Source organism: Crinia signifera, chromosome 3 (assembly GCF_055691185.1).
Source record: "Crinia signifera chromosome 3, ASM5569118v1, whole genome shotgun sequence".
Taxonomy (NCBI): Eukaryota; Metazoa; Chordata; class Amphibia; order Anura; family Myobatrachidae; genus Crinia; species Crinia signifera.
The window spans coordinates 167,712,186-167,730,572 of NC_139219.1; the positions used below are offsets into that span (position 1 = coordinate 167,712,186).

At 44.8% G+C, this 18,387-nt stretch overlaps 1 protein-coding gene across 3 annotated transcripts in view; it reads left to right on the top strand.

The window, feature by feature from the left end:
• Positions 1–18,387, top strand: part of CDK19 (cyclin dependent kinase 19) — a 224,938-nt gene that overhangs the window by 176,291 nt on the left and 30,260 nt on the right. For all 3 annotated transcript variants that reach the window (XM_083176902.1, XM_083176899.1, XM_083176900.1), the window contains 2 exons: positions 4,469–4,547; positions 7,093–7,329. In XM_083176902.1, the coding sequence (XP_083033028.1) occupies positions 4,469–4,547; positions 7,093–7,329 (316 nt within the window). The remainder of the gene's footprint in view (positions 1–4,468; positions 4,548–7,092; positions 7,330–18,387) is intronic.

Here is an 18,387-nt window from a genome sequence, read left to right on the forward strand (position 1 = left end):
TGGTTTATGTCCTGTTCACCCCATGTGGAGGTGGCCTTTTGGTGAGATTATATACTTTCCCCCTGAATACTTCCTGCGTGGCCATCTAAGGATAAAAGCATATGATATACAGGGTAATGCCATATGAATGGTCCTAGTCCTAGGAATACACACACACACACATGGGAATAATGACATAAGCATGACAGACACGGGGAACAATATGGCTAAAATGTACATTAATTGCGGTGGAGAATAAGACACTTTTACCACTGATACTATTCCTTTACACACCCTCTATTTGCAAGTTTGTGGTTTGTGTGTGAATTAAATATAAAAAGGAAGAACGTATTCTAGTAGTTTAGTGTTTTCAAAATTGGAGGAGCTGTCACGTGAATCTATGTATATTTTATGAGGACATGGTGGTCTTGTGTAAAAAAACATCCATTTAGTCAAAGATGTTTAACAATTCTGCATTAATCAGATCACAGGGACTAATTCTTGTTTGTAAGCAAATAAAATTGAAATTTTCTAGGCTACAAAACTGCTTGTATTAGCAAGTAAAGCTCCCACCCTTGAATGAAAAAGAGATGCCCACAGAGCCATTACTAACTCATTCACAGCTGTGAACTCATTTGAAGCCTATGTGCAAAAAGGAGGAACATCAGAGTTAAGGGTTGGTCTATGGCCAGCGGCACATACAAGATTTCAGCCAATGGTAGACACACACCCCGAAAATGGGCATGACTCACCTGCATTTTGCCAAGCATACCCAGTAAACTCCCAGTGGACACCTCCAAACAGTCTTTCAATCCCTTTAATAGAATCACATTGTGAGCGAGATCACAGCGACACCTCCGCATAGTCTGCCGATAATCTCTCTCTGTTGCATGATGGTCGGCAATTGCGTACATACATGAATAAGGCCTACAGTTATGTGAGTGCCTTCACTTATTAAATATAAGCAGGGTCCTGAGCGTGTACTTGAATAGGACTTCAGCAATTTGTGACACAAAAGAAAGGATGGCTGGCAGCTACACAAAACATGCCAGATTGATTATGATTATTGATTATTGATTGATGGCTGTAACTCATAGAACATCTATGATGGTAGAAAAGCCATTTCAGGAGAATATCACTCCACTAGATAAGTGAGTCCTACTCCTTTATGAATGTTGCAGCACAGATTCTTTGCCAGGCACTTTGGTCGGGCAGCCATTGGGTCTTCAGGTCATACATTGACAATATTTGACTGTTTCAATGTGTATCCGTACAATGAATCTTGTTTTGGGATGCTAGATTTGAGCACTCCAATTTCTCACTGTACCCAGTATGAATGATCAGCTAGTATTTTTATACTTACCTTAATGTATTTCTCTGATTTTGTATGGGGATTCTATATGCTTTTCTTTATTCCACTACTACATCAAATGTATTTATTTTCGAAAAGAGAAATAAATATACTTGTTGGTTTGGTGTTATTTGTCATATACTGTTAGAGTTGCTTGCATGGACTGGATGCAGAAGAGGAGGAGTTTCTTAATTTGTGCAAATTCCAGTTAAATTCCTGGGCCAGCCTCTATACTCCAATGTAGCAGTGTCACGAATCAGAAATATGGAATTAACATGAGTGACAAAATCCTATTTTATATAATATAGAATTCCAAGACTAGACATTTATGCTGCTTTCAGACCGCATAACTGGCTTTGACCCTGTATTTGAAAACATTTCCAAAAATGGGTCTGCCAGGTAAAACCCCTTTCACGCCGCATCTCTTAAACGGTATATTACCGTTTAAGTGCCGTTATTTTGACACTGGCAGACCTGTTTTTGGAAACTTTCCAAATACAGGATCAAAGCCAGTGTGGTCTTCAGCGCCCCCCCCCCCCCCCCCCGTAGGGCTAACCCCCCCCCCATCACCACCCTCGTAGGGCTAACCCCCCCCCCCCCCAATGTGTTTAAGAAACCCCCTGTGCAGCCGGTACCTCCTGCGTTGCGGATCCCGGCTCCTGCTGCTTATAAAAACGGTGACTTTTGGAAAATGGCTGCCCCCATATGAAAGACAGTTTTTTTAAACAGGTTTTCCTATGGAGCAGCCATTTTCCGAAAGTTACTTTTTTTTTATAAGCAGCAGGAGCTGGGATCTGCAACGCAGGAGGTACTGGCCGCACAATGGGTTTCTTAAACACATTTGGGGGGGGGGGGGGGCCTGTTAGCCCTACGGGGGGAGAGGGCTCCAGGGGGTGTACGGGTTTGGAATGCCTATGAATATTTAATGAGCACTCATTAAATAATCACTGCACTCATTGACTGGGTCCTAAACACCGTTTCAGACCCTATTTTGGTGCCAAAATACTGGGTCTGAAATGGGTAGGACCCTCCATTTTAACAGTTTAGCATAAACGGCTTTTTAAAAATGGTAAATCGGTTCTGCACCTTTCAGACCGCACATATAACAGTTTTGAAATGGTTAAAAACCGGCAAAATACCGGTTAAAAAGTACGGTCTGAAAGAGGCATTATTTGCTTATCACTGTGGGAGCATTATTCTTGTAGATTCCTTAGTCTCTGTTTTCACACTTACATCATTTGGCTTGAAGACTATAGAACAGTGCCATTGACATTGATAATGACATTGAAACAATCTGCCTGCATAGTGAGAACTGGTACAGAATGTGAAAAGAGGTGCCTTTGTAGATTGTGTTATTAAATATTATGGACAGTAGGAAATATAGACCTATATGTTTACATTTTAAAGATGATGCTGTGCCATATTTATTTTCACAGAATGATTAAATCACACCGTACTTAATGTCTTATAATTCTTTTTGTGCAGGTTTCATATTTTAACAGCAATAATTGGACACCCATGTATTCAAAGGTGGCGGGTTCACTTTTTTCAGTCGAATTAGCATGGGTGAAAACAAAAAGTGACCTAAAGTCACACAATAGTGCTGGTATAATTGGTGGTCAGTTACAAAATATTATTATGTGAGTCAGCTGCAGCCGCCTTTCAGAGGGATTGTGTACCTCTATATACACCATTGCGGCATGGGTGAAAACTGACCCAAAAACAACGCAAAATGGACAAAATATGTGGATCCGCTGCAAATTTGCAGAACCACATGGTTTTCATCCATGCTGGGGTTTTTTGTCCAGGTGAAAAAGCGGCACATAAATTGAATAGAGTGAATCTACTTCACCTGTCAAAAACCTGGAACAGATTGAGTGCACCCATAGTGCATATCATTGCATGGAATAACTGTAAATGGAAAATAATGATTTACATGTAAATCTGGATTCACTGTAGACCTGGGGTAGCCAACCCTAGTCCTCGAGAGCTACCAACAGTGCATGTTTTGCAGGTCTCCTCACAGAATCACAAGTGAGCTAATTAGCTCCATCTGTGTATCTTTTAAAATGTGTCAGTGATTATGAGTGCAGCTGTGCAGCAGCTAGGTTGTCTGGAAAATGTGAACTGTTGGTAGCTCTCGAGGGCTAGGGTTGGCTACCACTGCTGTAGACTATGTGTGTACCCAGCGAAATTACAGGTGACGGGGACCCAGCTTTGGCCAGCATTGTCAAAATGATACAGTGGAGAGTGATAACCAGCCAATCAGCTTCTAACTGCCATGTTACAGACCGGGTTTACAAATAACAGGAGCTGATTGGCTGGTAGTTTCAGTCTACACTTCATCATTTTTTAAAGCTTTGTGAACCTGGCGCATGGTCTTTTACGATAGTCTCACTTGGGGTATTCAATTAGCTCCAATCATTTTTTTCTCGAAAAAAAAAAAAGGTGTGATTGTGAGATTTGTTTACTGTCATTAACAGGCTATCCAATTAAAACCTGGGAATTTTTTTATAGTTATTAAAAAAGTGCTGTTTTCCTGCAATAACCCATGGGATCCGGTATCCACATCCCATGTATTATTGTGGCTCTGAGGGCTACATATCATGGATTATGCTTCACTGGGGCACTGGAAGCATAATTCTCAATAAGTGCTGGCAGCGGCGTAAATTTGTTCCAGCTACCCGGAGGCAAGACATATACTGGTTGCCCCCCTGACACACACACACACACAACCTTATACAATCTATATGTGTGTCCATTCTGAAATGTATATTTATCTCTCTCTATATATATCTAAATATAAAGATAGAGAGAGACAGAGAGGACACATTTTAGAGCTCAATCACAGAAGCGATATTGATGGCTTTCAATTAACTGATTTAAACTTGTAGGCTAGGAAAGGTGCCTCTTGGAAGCAGGAGCCCGGCGGCAGATGACTCCATTGCCTCCTAGAGTTCTGCCTTTGAGTGCTGGGTATAGCCCCCAGCGAATCAATTAGCTGCAGTAAGCTGTGAATAAAGGACTTATATTGCTCTTAGACTAAATGTTTCTCCATGTGAAAAATGAAACTTCCAAGACACAACTGTGGAAGGTTTAGGATTATTATACCAGGTTAATTTGACTGCATTTTATCAGTGTATTTGCAGGCTGTCAGATTCCATATCCAAAACGTGAATTTTTAAATGAAGATGAGCCAGAAGAAAAAGCTGACAAGGTATGTGTGTGAACGGTATGTGGTTATCTATTGCTTAGTGATGGTAGGTCAATGTTCCATCTTTCTACTTAGGTGTCTACTGATTTTTTTTTCCTGCTTCGAAAGCTGCGTCATGTAGAATGTTCTTTTACTGCTATTGGGAGATATGTAAAAGGTATACAAGGTCATAAGCTACAGTATATATACAGTATCACACCCAAACATCAATAGCATAGAATAGTATAAGAGTATGGATCACTGGATAGACAGCAATTAGCCCTCCTCGTGATGCTGGGGAAAGATGTGAGAAAGGGGTGGTCAGGAAAAGAGAAGGACTGTGAGAAGAGAGAGGGAGAGGAGCAAGAGAGAAAGGAAGAGGTATGAGCAGCCGTGAGAGAGATTGTCAGGGAGGGAGGGAGAGAGTCTGGTAGAGACAGTGCCAGGTAGAGTGACAGAATTGGGGAGAGAAAGAGATAGGGGCAAGGGAGGAAAGAGATAGCTGGGGAGCAGAAAGAGAATAGGGGCAGAGTGATGGAGGGTGAGTAAGAGGGTTGAGAGAAAACAGATGAATGGGGAAAGAGAACAATGTAGAGAAATAAAGAGGAAAGTGAGTGGGGGGGGGGGTGGTGGGGGTGGATCCTGTATTGCTGTGTTCAGTGGTGTTCCTGGTCCCTGGTGGTTAACCCTCGTCTGTCCAGTCTGTTTGATGTACCGTGTACCCAGAGTGTCATCCCCGCGATCCAGTGTACCTGTTCTGGGTTGTCCTGCAAGTCTGTGCTGCGGTGTCCCAACTTCTCGGCTGTATAAACATCTCTCAGCTAAGTTGGGGATTACCCACCTACCCATTGCTTTGTATTGTTACAGTTGCTTATTACATCTCAGTGTATTGTTACACCTGCACCCTGTATTGGCACTATTGGTACCGGTGCATTCATTTTTATTGTGTGTCATCTCCTGAGCATTGTTGCTCCCCTGGGGTTTCTGGGAGTTCCCCGTTTCTTGTGGGTATTAGTTAGCTTGTCCCCTTGCTCTCTCCTGGCCTTGGTGGGCGCGTTGTCACTCTTAAGACCAGGTGGCATCGGGGTTGGAGCTAGACTAACTGGCTCCTTCTAACGCGGCTTTTATTGGCGAAGCCTAGTTCTGCACGTGCCCGCCAACCCTAGTCTGAGGCAACGGAGGTAGGTTTGGCGGGAACACTCCCAGAACCCTTACAAAGAATGAGGGTTAGTGGGAAGTGAGAGAGAGAGGGGGTGAGACAGGTGAAAGGGGAGGGAAGAAAATAGGAGAGAGGTGGCTGGGGAGAGAGAGAATGCAAGACAAGAGGAAAAAAGAGAGGAGAGAGAGGAGAGATCTTAATCCACCCCACCTGACTAGGCATTACAGGTCAGGATGAACTGTGCCCCCCTCCCACAGTAAAAAACTGGCTTGTTACCTCCACAAACCAAAGCTGCTGCGATGGGGGGAGAGGAGGCACAGGGTGCCAAGGTTGGGAACAGGGGAAGAAAGGGACGGGACGGCAGCACTGCGGCTGCCAAGGCACTAGCTAATAAAGGTCTAAATGCCTGCTTAGCCCTTGGGCGGCATAGCAGTTGCACCCCCTGCACCCTCTATAGTTATGCCACTGCATTCGCGTCTTGTTTGGTATAGGCAAATATGTGATTTGTACAGATATCCATCCTTCAACCTATCTTATCAGTACAGCGCCCACCAATTTCTTGAGCATATCTAATTTACACATTTTACCTTGTGAAGTCCCAGCACATTTTAATGATTAAAGAAATAACTGTTAACCTACAATATCCAAATCATCAATGTATTCAATCAAAGATGCAAGGGGAGATGTTTGCAGTTTCAGTTTAATCCTTTGATTGCCAAGTGAATTTGTCAAAATAGGTGTGAAAATTGAACGCAAGCATTTTTATTCATCATAATGACCTCTAATGTTTACCTTTTATTGGAAATATAATCTTTTTTACTTAACATTTTTTATTTTAATTTATATAACAAATGTGAGTGATGCTGGCGTTTTAGCAGGTATTTTGCACATCTCTCACAGAGATGTTGGCACCCAAAGGGATAAGGCCGTTTCAGGAATAAGTCCAATTAGGTGTAGTCCTTTTTCGGCAGATAAAAATTACCTTAGTGAGCATTTTTTGACCGATAGGTATTATTATACTACCCAATTACAGACTGTTTTTTATCAGACGATATCTTATTGCAGCTGCATTGGCTGCTTTTTTGTAGATTATGTTGCTGGTTAGATTGTGAAACATCAATTTATTAATGGAGAGTGAGAATACATAACGATAAGATGTGCATACTGCTGCTCAATCTTTTGCATGGAAGGGTAATTCTGGAATTCATATGTATTATTTATTAAAGCCATTGCATGTTGCTACAGTACTTGCATACTAGATTAATCTTTGCTAAACTACAGGATGGTGCATTGGTTTTGCACACAAACGTCATGAGCATGGCTGAAGAAGTATATTTGTGCACATGTTTATACAGTATTACAATAACATTTAGTTTCATTAATTAACATGGTAAATGCTTTGATATTCAGAATCAACAGGCACAAAATCAGCACCAGCAGCAAGCAGCAAACCAACAGCAGACAGCGGCTCAGCAGCAGAATAGCAGTCAGACAAATGGTACAGGGGGAGCAGGAGGAGCAACCGGGGCGGCACTCCAACATAGCCAAGACTCCAGCCTTAACCCAGGGCCTCCAAACAAGAAACCACGCATAGGACCTTCTGCCGCTAACTCGGGCGGACCCTCTCTGATGCCTTCAGACTATCAGGTGCACATTTATCATTATGACATATATATATATATATATATATATATATATATATATATATAAAGGAACCTTTGAATTATAAATTCGGTGAAATAATTCGATACAGTGACAATTTGGCAAGAATAGTGTGTTCAGATAGGTCAACATTGTTTTATTGAAATACATATATATATATATATATATATTCCTAAAAGAAGTGATACATGCTGTAAAAATATGATGCAATTAGCTAATGTTTGACTGAAACTGATTTTCAAAGTTATACATTCAGTGAGATCATGCAGTTACCACTGCAAATTTGACATATAAGAGAGAAAAAATAGTAGCCAAGAGGTAAATGTTTGAATCAGTGAGACATTCCCAGTGATGAGCATCAACAAAAGCTGTGCTGTCTGTTTGAATTAGGGAGGCAAATACTGGGATTGCAAAAATTGCCCCAGGGTAGACTTCCCTGGATTAAATCAAGGAAGTGGATAGAGAAAGGCCTACTGCAACCTTTGGGAAAACCCACCAAATTGGGGTAAGGGTTAAGTCTAAATTTTAGAGGGCTAAAGGACCTCCTGACGTTACAGGGGAGGAGAGGGGGTGGATAGAGGAGGAGCAAGGTTGGAAGAAGGGTCCCAAACGGACGCTCGTGGGCTCGCTTCCCTCACCATGCTTCTGGTTACTAAAGGCAAGCAGTGGTGGCGTGGATAGTAAAGGAGCAAGCCCCCGGCCTTGCTCCTCCCTCTGGGCATGGAAGGTCCTTTAACCCACTACAATTTAGCATCTACCTTGGGGTAAGACCACAAGAACAATAAGAACTACTCAGTATTTCATCTTATCTCTGAGGTCCTCAGTGTAAACAACATTTTAGTATTGGTTAGAATAATTTTAAAGCCGCCAATTAGGGAAGCCATGCCCAGGTCATCTTTTCAAACCTGGTATGAAGTAGGTGGTGGCACTGACAGGCCTCAGCAGCCTTCAATGGCTGCAATCCATCCTCCTCCTATCCTGTATGAGGGTGGCTGCATAGCATGCTGGGAGTGATCCAATCAGATACCTCACGCAGCACTGCAGAAAGAAGCAAAGAGGCTTCTGTAGGGTAATGCCAGCTATAGCTCAATCCTGGGATTCCCAGGATCCCGAGATTGGCTTCCCTAGTAATAAAAAACGCCCTGGCCCCCTGCATATTTACTTACATTTGCGGAGCCAGGTTGCTGAGTGGGTGGCCAGGCTGATTGGGTTGCCGGGAGCCTGGTGTGGCCGGGTTGCTGAGTGGGCAGGCTAATTGGGTGGCCGGGAGCTGGGTTGCTGGATTGCCGGAAGCCGGTTCGCTTGGTGGGTAGGTGGGCTCATACGGCCTCGTGGCTGTGTGGGCTGGCGGATGGCTGAGACGGGCTGTAATGCTGTGGCCTGTGCAGCATGACCTCTGACCTAGTCACGCTGCGCTGTGCTACACTGTGTCATACACTGCCCGGCATTAGACTGCGCAGGTGCAGTCTAATCCTGCAATCCCAGGATTGGAAACTCCAATCCCGGGATTGAAATCCCGGTATTTGGGGGCAAAATCCCGGGATCCCGCCGATCCCGGTATTTGCCACCCTACTGGTGTTGCCCCTAAAAATCCTTTAAGTCAGAATGCTAGCAATTACTTTTGAAGGAGGGATGTGACTAATTACCTATTATGGTTTTGTCAGACTATAGTCACAAAAAATAGGACTTTCATAGTTTACAGTCAGGGACCTTATAATGCTGATAAACAGAATAAGTAACATTTTCAGTATTATTCTAAAATATAAGATTACTTGATCAAGGCTGGAATCTGAGTAATTAGCGGTTTAAAAATATTTGATTAATGCTTTTTGTACATCAGGTGAAAAGTCAAATTAAAACTAAAGGTGGCCACACATCTACAGATCGATTGTCAGATTGGGCTGGTTGGAACAAAGTTCTGGTAATGGATGAGTGACAGTTTTGGGAAGTTTTCCAGCATTTCAAAGCAAATGGTCAACTGTCATTTGCTCTCATCCATTACCAAGATTTTGTTCCAACCAGCCCAATCTGACAATCGATCTGTAGATGTATGGCCACCTTAAGGTAAGGGGCAGAGTTTTTTTGCAAACTAATTTTTATTGGTTTTCAACAAGAGTCAGAAAATACATGTAATCAAAGGTCACAATACAATGTATGGACTCAGAATGACAAGTAGATACTGCTAAATAACAACCAGATATACATTTGTGTTTTAAAGACATTATCTACAGAGTATATGTATGCAGGAAATAAAATATATGAGAGAAAGAGGTGAAAAGAAGGTGAAGAGAGAAGAGGGGGGTAGGAGGGTTGGGGTGGGGGGGTGAGGTATGCCAACGTGTTACTAGTGTGAATCGGTCTGTGTCATATGAGTGATTCCTTAAAGGTGAACCAAGCCGCCCAGGTGGTAGTGAACCTAGTGGATGAGTTTGGAAAGGTGGAGGTGATATCCTCCATGCTCATATAAAAATCGACTCTTTGTAGCCATCGACGTATTGGTGGTTGGATGGACGTCATCCAGAAGCAGGGAATGGTGGCTCTCGCTGCGTTCACCAAATGGCGTAGCAGCGAGTTTTTGTATTGGGATAGTGGCATCTCCATCAGAGTAGCCAAAATTCAGGGGTCTCTGGGACTGGGTGTTCCGTGAGTTCCTGAGTGATTTTGTGGACTTGTTGCCAGAAGCCAGATAGCAGGTTGCACTGCCACCAGATGTGAAGGGGAGTACCCAGTGGCGTAACTAGGCCTCCGCAGCCCCCGCCATGGCGGGGAGGCGCAGAGTAACTATGGGCGCCGGGGGGGGCTGTGGTGCTATAGTTACCCGCTGCGCTGCTGCCCGGTCGCATCTTCGGTCACTGTCCCGTCACTCGCTCCCGGCGCCGGCTCCTGCTGATAATGAAAAGTGACACTTAGAAAATGGCTGCCCCCGTATTGCATACAGTTTTGGCAGCCATTTTCTAAGAGTCACTTTTCATTATCAGCAGGAGCCGGCGCCGGGAGCGAGTGACGGGACAGTGACCACAGATGCGGCCGGGCAGCAGCGCAGCGGAGACTGGAGCAGCGCAGCGGAGCTGAGGGAGACTGGATGCGGCTCTGTCAGGTATGGGTATGGGGAGGGGGGGGGGGGGGCGCCGAAAAAGTTTGGCGGGGGGGCGCAAATTATATAGTTACGCCACTGGGAGTACCTGTCGATTGTTTACATCTCCAGCATAAAGCAGATGCAGATGGGAACATTCTGTGTACTTGTTCAGGACAACGATACCATCTGGACATTATTTTATATTGGGTTTCTAGTACCTGCATGGAGGGCGAGCTAGCAAATGTGTATCTGAATATATTGGACCACTGTTCTTCTGAGAGTTCATGTTGTAGGTCTTTGTGCCAGTCTTTGATAAATTTGGGAGCTGGGAGAGAGAGGCTAGATAGGCAGAGCTGGTATAGTTGTGAGATCAGATGTTTGGGTAGGGAATCAGCTAAGCATAGGTTTTCAAAAGGGGTGGGTGACCACCCTATCGAGCGCAGTGGTGAGGAAGTTATGAGATGTCGTATTTGTAAATAGGTCCAGAAACTATTGGGGGGTAGGTTGTATGTCAGGGTCAGTTCTGTGAAGGAACGAAGACCTGTGGAGCTCACAAGGTGTGTCAGTCTCGAGACGCCAGCCTTGGACCACGCGGCAAGAGATGTTGCAGTAAGAGCATTTGGTGGTATGTCTGGATGAGAAAGTAATGGCATGGGTAGGGAGAATTTAGGGCTGAAGGTGCGTAGGTATCTATGCTTTTTCCAACATTTCAGGGTTGGGTCTAGTGTGGGGTGTCTAAGGTGAGGGGTTTTCAGAAGCCAAGGAAGTATATGGGAGTGCGTATTTGTGGTGGCGCTAATTATCTGTGGCCATTGTTTTTCGGCAGGGAAACACGTCATTTCGACAACTCTAGCCAGATGTATTGCATGGTAATAGCTTATAAAATGTGGAAGTTGTAGCCCCCGTCCTCTCGTCGTCTAATTAGTATCGACTTGGCTAATCTATGTCCTTTTGATCCCCATACAAATCGGTTTGTTGCAGCCTGAAGTTCCTTAAAAAAGGCCTCTGGTATAGCTATGGGCAGTGCCTGAAGTAGGTACAGGACCTTGGGCAGCACGTTCATTTTTATGGTATTGATTCTACCCATCCAAGATAGGTTGAGGTTTGTCCACTTATTAAGGTCGGTTTTGAGTTTATGGAGTAATGGGAGTAGGTTGAGTCTATAAAGAATAAATTGGGGATATAGAGAGCGCACTGTGTTGATTTAACACTTTATTAAATATAAAAATAAATAGTAATAATAATAAAAAACAATTTAATAAATGCAAAAATATACCATACACACAAAATACAGTTAAAAACAATTTGACACTAAGATATCCAGCATTAGGTTATGGGATAGCGATGTAGTAATATAAAGTCCCATCCAATTAATAGCAGCAGCTCTTTGTAAATGGTAAACTCCAATGTCCAGACTTATTTAGATTAGAATAGCTTTTTGGATCAATATATATGGATATAATTACCAGTCCCGCTGAGCTCCGTGAATTCGGAGATGGAATGAGGGAGAACTTTGGGGAATCCACCGATGCCCGCTAACAACCGGCGGGGCTTAGTTGAAATGAAAGCCACCGTCGGGAGCAGGTATCCAAGATGTAATATGGTTTGCAGGAGGATTCCTTTGACCTCCGCTTCCACCGGCGGGGCTCAGATGTAGTGTGAGCCACCGTCGGGAGCAGATGGTCCGTCTCCTTCTACCTGAATTCACCAGGTCCCGATGGAAGGAGGAGAGAGGAGCTCAAACACCGGCCTGGTGTTACGTGGCTGTTGAGATCGCCGCAGGTCACTCGCAGCAGACGGCCGGGTAGCGGTAATATCTGGAAAGCCGTGAAAGTAGCAGGTTAAGCTGGAACTCAATTGGGGATAAAATCAGCAGAGCTTGGCTGGATAAAAAGTTGGCTTGACGCGTTTCTCCGTCTTAGAAGCACGACGGTCGTGCTTCTAAGACGGAGAAACGCGTCAAGCCAACTTTTTATCCAGCCAAGCTCCTGCAAACCATATTACATCTTGGATACCTGCTCCCGACGGTGGCTTTCATTTCAACTAAGCCCCGCCGGTTGTTAGCGGGCATCGGTGGATTCCCCAAAGTTCTCCCTCATTCCATCTCCGAATTCACGGAGCTCAGCGGGACTGGTAATTATATCCATATATATTGATCCAAAAAGCTATTCTAATCTAAATAAGTCTGGACATTGGAGTTTACCATTTACAAAGAGCTGCTGCTATTAATTGGATGGGACTTTATATTACTACATCGCTATCCCATAACCTAATGCTGGATATCTTAGTGTCAAATTGTTTTTAACTGTATTTTGTGTGTATGGTATATTTTTGCATTTATTAAATTGTTTTTTATTATTATTACTATTTATTTTTATATTTAATAAAGTGTTAAATCAACACAGTGCGCTCTCTATATCCCCAATTTATTCTGTCCTATTGAATTTATTTTCATATGGGAGCAGCCCTAACTAATTATATTTAGCTGTGGCCTTAAAGTGACCATTACCTATTTTGCGCCCGATTTACTTTCTGTAGAAGTATCCCCGTCCGATGAGTCTATAAAGGTCCGCTACATCACGTGATAGAAGGACCCCCAGATATTTAAAGTGTGTGGGATGCCAGAAGAAAGGAAACGATCCGCTCAACCCTTCTATGATGTGCGGCTGAGTAGATATATTTACTGCAATAGATTTTGTGTAGTTGATCTTGAAGTTCGAAAGGGTGTTGAATCTAGAGAATTCGGACATGAGCACTGGGAGGGATGTGACAGGGTCAGATATGGTGGCCAGTAAATCATCAGCATACAATGCCAATCTGAGATCCTACTTTCATGCCATGTATATTTGGGTTAGCTCTAATAGCCCTTGCTAAGGCCTCCATGCAGAGCACGAAGATAAGTGGAGAGAGAGGGCAGCCCTGTCTGGTCCCATTTTTTATTCCAAAGGAATTGGAGAAGGTGCCATTCACTCTAACTTTTGCCGATGGGGAGCTGTATAATGCCAATATACGCTGGAGGCAGGTGGGTCCCAGGCCCAGATGGCCGAGGACCCCCTCTATGAAGTGCCAGTCGACTCTATCGAAGGCCTTCTCAGCATCTGTGGACAGGAAGACCACGCGGGCAGTGCCAATCTTTGCGGCATGGAGAAGGTCAATAATTTTGGAGGTATTATCCTTCGCCTCCCGGCCTGGCACAAAGCCCACCTGGTCCCCATGTATTACTTCAGGAAGAAGAGGGCTCAATCGATTTGCCAGCATCTTGGCATACAGCTTTACATCGCAATTAAGCAGTGAGATGGGTCGATAACTCGAGCATTGCGTGGGGTCCTTGCCCTCTTTGGGTATTACAGAAATGTGAGCTTCTAGTGTTTGAGTAGAAAAACCTGACTTTATGGAGATTGAGTTGCATGCCTTTAGGTATAAAGGCAGTAGGGATGTTTTTAAAGTTTTATAGTAGCAGACAGGGAGGCCATCTGGACCAGGGCTTTTTCCCGTTGGAGTAGATGCCAGGGCTGCCTCAAGTTCCTCAGATGTAAAGGGTTTTTCTGGGGAGTTTAGGTCTTCTACAGATAACTTGGGGAAATTGATTTCGTGGAGGTAATCTTTGACTAGCAGTTTTGGATCTTGTATGGGCATGTTAGGGTGTTCTGATCTTAAGTTATAGAGGGCGGAGTAATAATGCTGGAATGATTCGGCTATTTGGGGGGAGGGTGTGGACCATTTTACCGCTGGGGTTTCGCACTGCATGTACATAAGATTGTAGTCTTTGTGCTCGGAGCGCGCGGGCCAGCATGGAGCCGGGTTTATTGCCCCATAAATAGTATTTATGTCTGCATTTGCCTATATCCCTCCTGGTCGTGTCACTTAGAAGTTTGTTTAGTGCGCTTCTAGCTTCAGTGAGATCATGTAGTATCCGAGGGTCTAGTGTCGATTTATGTTGAGATTCTAGAGACATAATGCGTTTAAGGAGAAGCTGTCTCTGCGCCATTTTCTCTTTTTTAAGCTGTGATCCTAATTGTATACACTTGCCTCGGATAACGCATTTGTGAGCCTCCCAAATAGTCATTGCACCGACATCAGGGATGTCGTTGATTTCAATGTAATTTGTTATTGCAGATTTAAGTTCTGCTATGATTCGGGGGTCACGAAGGAACGATGAGTTAAATCTCCAGTTCCAGGGCTTTTGTGTACCCGGGGACATTTTAACGGAGGCAAATGCAGGTGCGTGATCCGACCAAGTAATTTGGCCAATCGAACTACAGGGAAAGAATTGTAAGGATTTATGGTCTATCAGGAAATAATCCAGTCTGGAGTACATGTTATGTGGTGCAGAGAAGAAAGTATAATCCTTCACCGTAGGGTGATGGATCCGCCATAGATCAATTAGCTGGAATTCGTGTAGGAGCCTGCAGTGGTTTCTATGGTCACGTGTGAATTGGCGCGAGGTTGAGGGTGTGCAGTCTAAGGTAGGGTCCAGCGACCAGTTGAAATCCCCTCCTATAACCAGGCAACCTTCTTTAAGAGGTTCAATTAATTGTAACATTTTAGAGAGGAATTGTTTTTGGCCTTGGTTTGGGGAGTAAATGTTTACAAAAGTGTACATGTGAGAGAATATTTGACATTTAAGGACATGGCACCTGCCTTCTGCTAGGACCAGATGTGAGATGTTCGTAAGAGGGAGGCGACGAGAGACAAGTATCACTACTCCAAGGGATTAACCTAAGGGGTTGTCGCTACAGTAAACTAAGGGGTAATAATAGTTACTGAGTTTTGGGGCTGCTTGGAATTTAAAATGTGTCTCTTGTATGAAGGCGATATCCACGTGTTCCTGTCTAAGCTCGCGTAAGAGAGTGGACCTCTTCTCAGGTATGTTAAGCCCTTTCACATTGAAAGAGCACATTTTGAAATCTGGATTAGCCATGTAGTTTTGGGGGATACGTGCTAGCTAAACCCACTTGTGTGTAGTAATATTGAAAATAAAGACTCACCAGGATCCAGTAATCCTTGTTATCCAATTTCAGACCACGATGGCAAGGAGGGGTGAGGACGTGGGGTTGAGGGGGAGGAGATAGCAGGAGTATAGGCAAGAAAGTAAAAGCATAGTTAGATACAGATAACAAAAGCAAACATCTTGTAGACTGAAAAAGCAACATTATAAACGAAAAAGTTGCCGCCAACGGGCTACATGGACTGGCCCCATGGCCCAAGCTCCAATGCAGGATGGCGGAAAACCCAACTGGGGTGTGGTGGCAACCGGGCCACCCAGTATCTGAATTAAGCTCAGACTATGAGGAGGATATTAGGCCAACTTATGCATTTATGAAATATGAGATAACGGCCTCATGTTAAAATATGAATTTTAGAATACAGAAACTGAGACTATTGTAGACTGCAGAGTGCAGCCTAATATAAACCAACTGGTGATTAAAGTATAACAATTAGGTATATAACCGTGACAAGGTCAACTTGGAAGGGGGGGGGAGAAAGACCTAGGGTAAATGGGCCGGTGACCCACTGTCAATAGTATTGAAGGTTGGTTCATTCTAACGGTGAGCGGTTGAGTAGACACTGAACCACTTGAATGCGAAGAGACGGTGTAGCAGTATGTAGACTTCAAGTGACTGAGCCAGCACATGAATTAGGTTGGTCTTGTGCTCCACGCTTCCTGTTGCCAACCAGAGTCCATTGGTTATCTGACGTGGGTATGGCAGGTGGCTCTAGACGGTGATGTGACTGAATCCAATCAGTCAGAGATGGCTTGGTAATTTTCAGAATTGTGCAAAAAGTGTCCAAATCTTCTGGGGACTGCAGGGTAGCGTGGCGACCTTCATGGGAGGCTTGCACGCTCAGGGGAAGCCCCAGCGAAATCGTATGGCCTGGTGTTTTAGGGCATCTGTAAGGGGTTTTAAGAGGCGTCTTTGTTGGAGCGTGTGCCAAGAAACATCAGGAAATATATGGACGGGTGAGCCATTGAACTCCAACCTGTCAAGTTTCCTGGCTTTGATGAGAATTTCCTCTTTAACATGATAGTAATGGAGGCGGCAGATTATGTCTCTTGGGGCATCTTCCCGGAGGCGTTTAGGGCGGAGGGCATGGTGAGCTCGGTCGAATAGAATGGTGTTGTCAGCTCCTGCATCCAAGATCTCGTTGAACACCGATGTAAGGGCATCAACTATACCGGGCCCTGGACGTCCTCTGGTATTCCCCGTACTCTAAGATTATTCCTCCTACCTCTGTTGTCCAAGTCATCTTGACGTTTCTGGAGCGCTTGTATTTATTGCGCCTGTCGGGCAACCGTCTTGTGGAGTTTACGGTGTGCTGTATCGAGTTCCTGAACATGTTCTTCATTATCAGACACTCGACGAGTTATTCGTGCTAGGTCGGCTTGAAGTAAGGAGATTTCAGCTTTGACAGTCTCTCTGAGTTTATGCTCAAGGTCTTGGAAGTCGCGTTTCGTTGGAAGGTCTTTCTTGGTCGGAAGTGAGCGGAGTTGTGCAAGCACATCAGCCATCGTGGCCTCTGAGTCTCCTGGTGGCGGAAGCACATCAGAGGAGGCCATGGTGTCCGCGTCGAGTGCTGGTGGGGGGGGAGTTTGATGGAGGGGTTGATCTTCGCTGTCTGTTTCAGGATGTAGGTAGCGATATAGGTTCGGCTGTAGTGAGGATTCACCTGATTTTTTAGTAGCAGGAGTCTGCCCCCCTTTCCTGTTAGTTCTCCCCATTAGCAACTATGCACCTACTGGTACATAAATGGGTGTTTATAGTTATCATGTCACGGTGTTGTTAGGGAACATCAGACAGGGCTCTGCCTTTGGAATCACCTGGGCAACCGGATCAACTACTCGACCCCATCGGTGGTGGGTTAGGTCAGGGGCTCATGGCCAGCTGGCAGGGCTCCAAATTATGGTATGTGTGGGGGGCATCAATGGGTTCTGTGTGATGGGCACCTTATATTAGACCCTGTTATCAAGTTGCAGAGCTACTGTATGGTGGTTTCCTACTGCAGGTGGTAAAAGGCAGAGTGAAGGCTCAGTTATGCACTGTGTGGTAGGGCTTTAATGAGTGCTGAAGCTGGTGGAATGGGGGAGATGTGATTCACCCACCAATAAAATGGCTGCCGTCGAATCTATGTGCCCAGCAATCTTATAGGGCCACTCACCCAACCCAGTACCTTTATTGAGGGGTCTTTTGTTAGCAGTGAAGTCTCTTATAGCAGGCCAGTTCTGTCCCTGGTCATGACTGATGCTGCAGTCTGCTGGCCGTGCTGTGTGATGTACAGTAGCTCTGGGACTGGGCTTCAGATCCTGGCCCTGGGTGTGTTATTTCTTCAGGTGCCGGTCGGGTATACACGGCACCTGGATGGTGGGTGGTAGCCTCCGCAGGGTTGTTTCCCTGCCCGGTGGTAGTGGTAGCCGGCTGGTTAGAGGAGGGGGGAGGTCCCGCGCCGCCGAGTGAACGCTGCGGGCGCGCTCTAAAATTTAGGTCCCGGCTCCGGCACAATAGGAAGGCCGCAACCTGCAGACGCACTGAAAAGTGCACCCCGGCTCCGCAGCGCTTCCCCGTCTGTGCCGATGTGAAGGGGAGACGTCCGCACCTGAGATCGGGTCACGGGGATGCCCGGTAGAGGATGTTAACAGGGTGAGTTGGCAGGATCACCCAGGAGCTCCCCGGAGAAGCGTCTGCTCACCTCCGCCATCCCAGAGTGCCTTTTTTGTCATGGGGATCTCTTACTCTTCATCTATATGACATTAATGAAGAACTGAAAGGTTATTCAATTCTGAGAGCTAAACTTGAATCATACTAACTTCAGAAATCTTCCAATTACAATATCTCTAAATGTCAGATTAGCAGTTCTTGAGCACTAGACAGCACTGAAGTCAGACATTATGTTTTGCAGGTAATGTGCTTCATCTTAATAGCTATTCAAGATTATTATGGTCAGAAACTTATTAATATGTACTATGTATA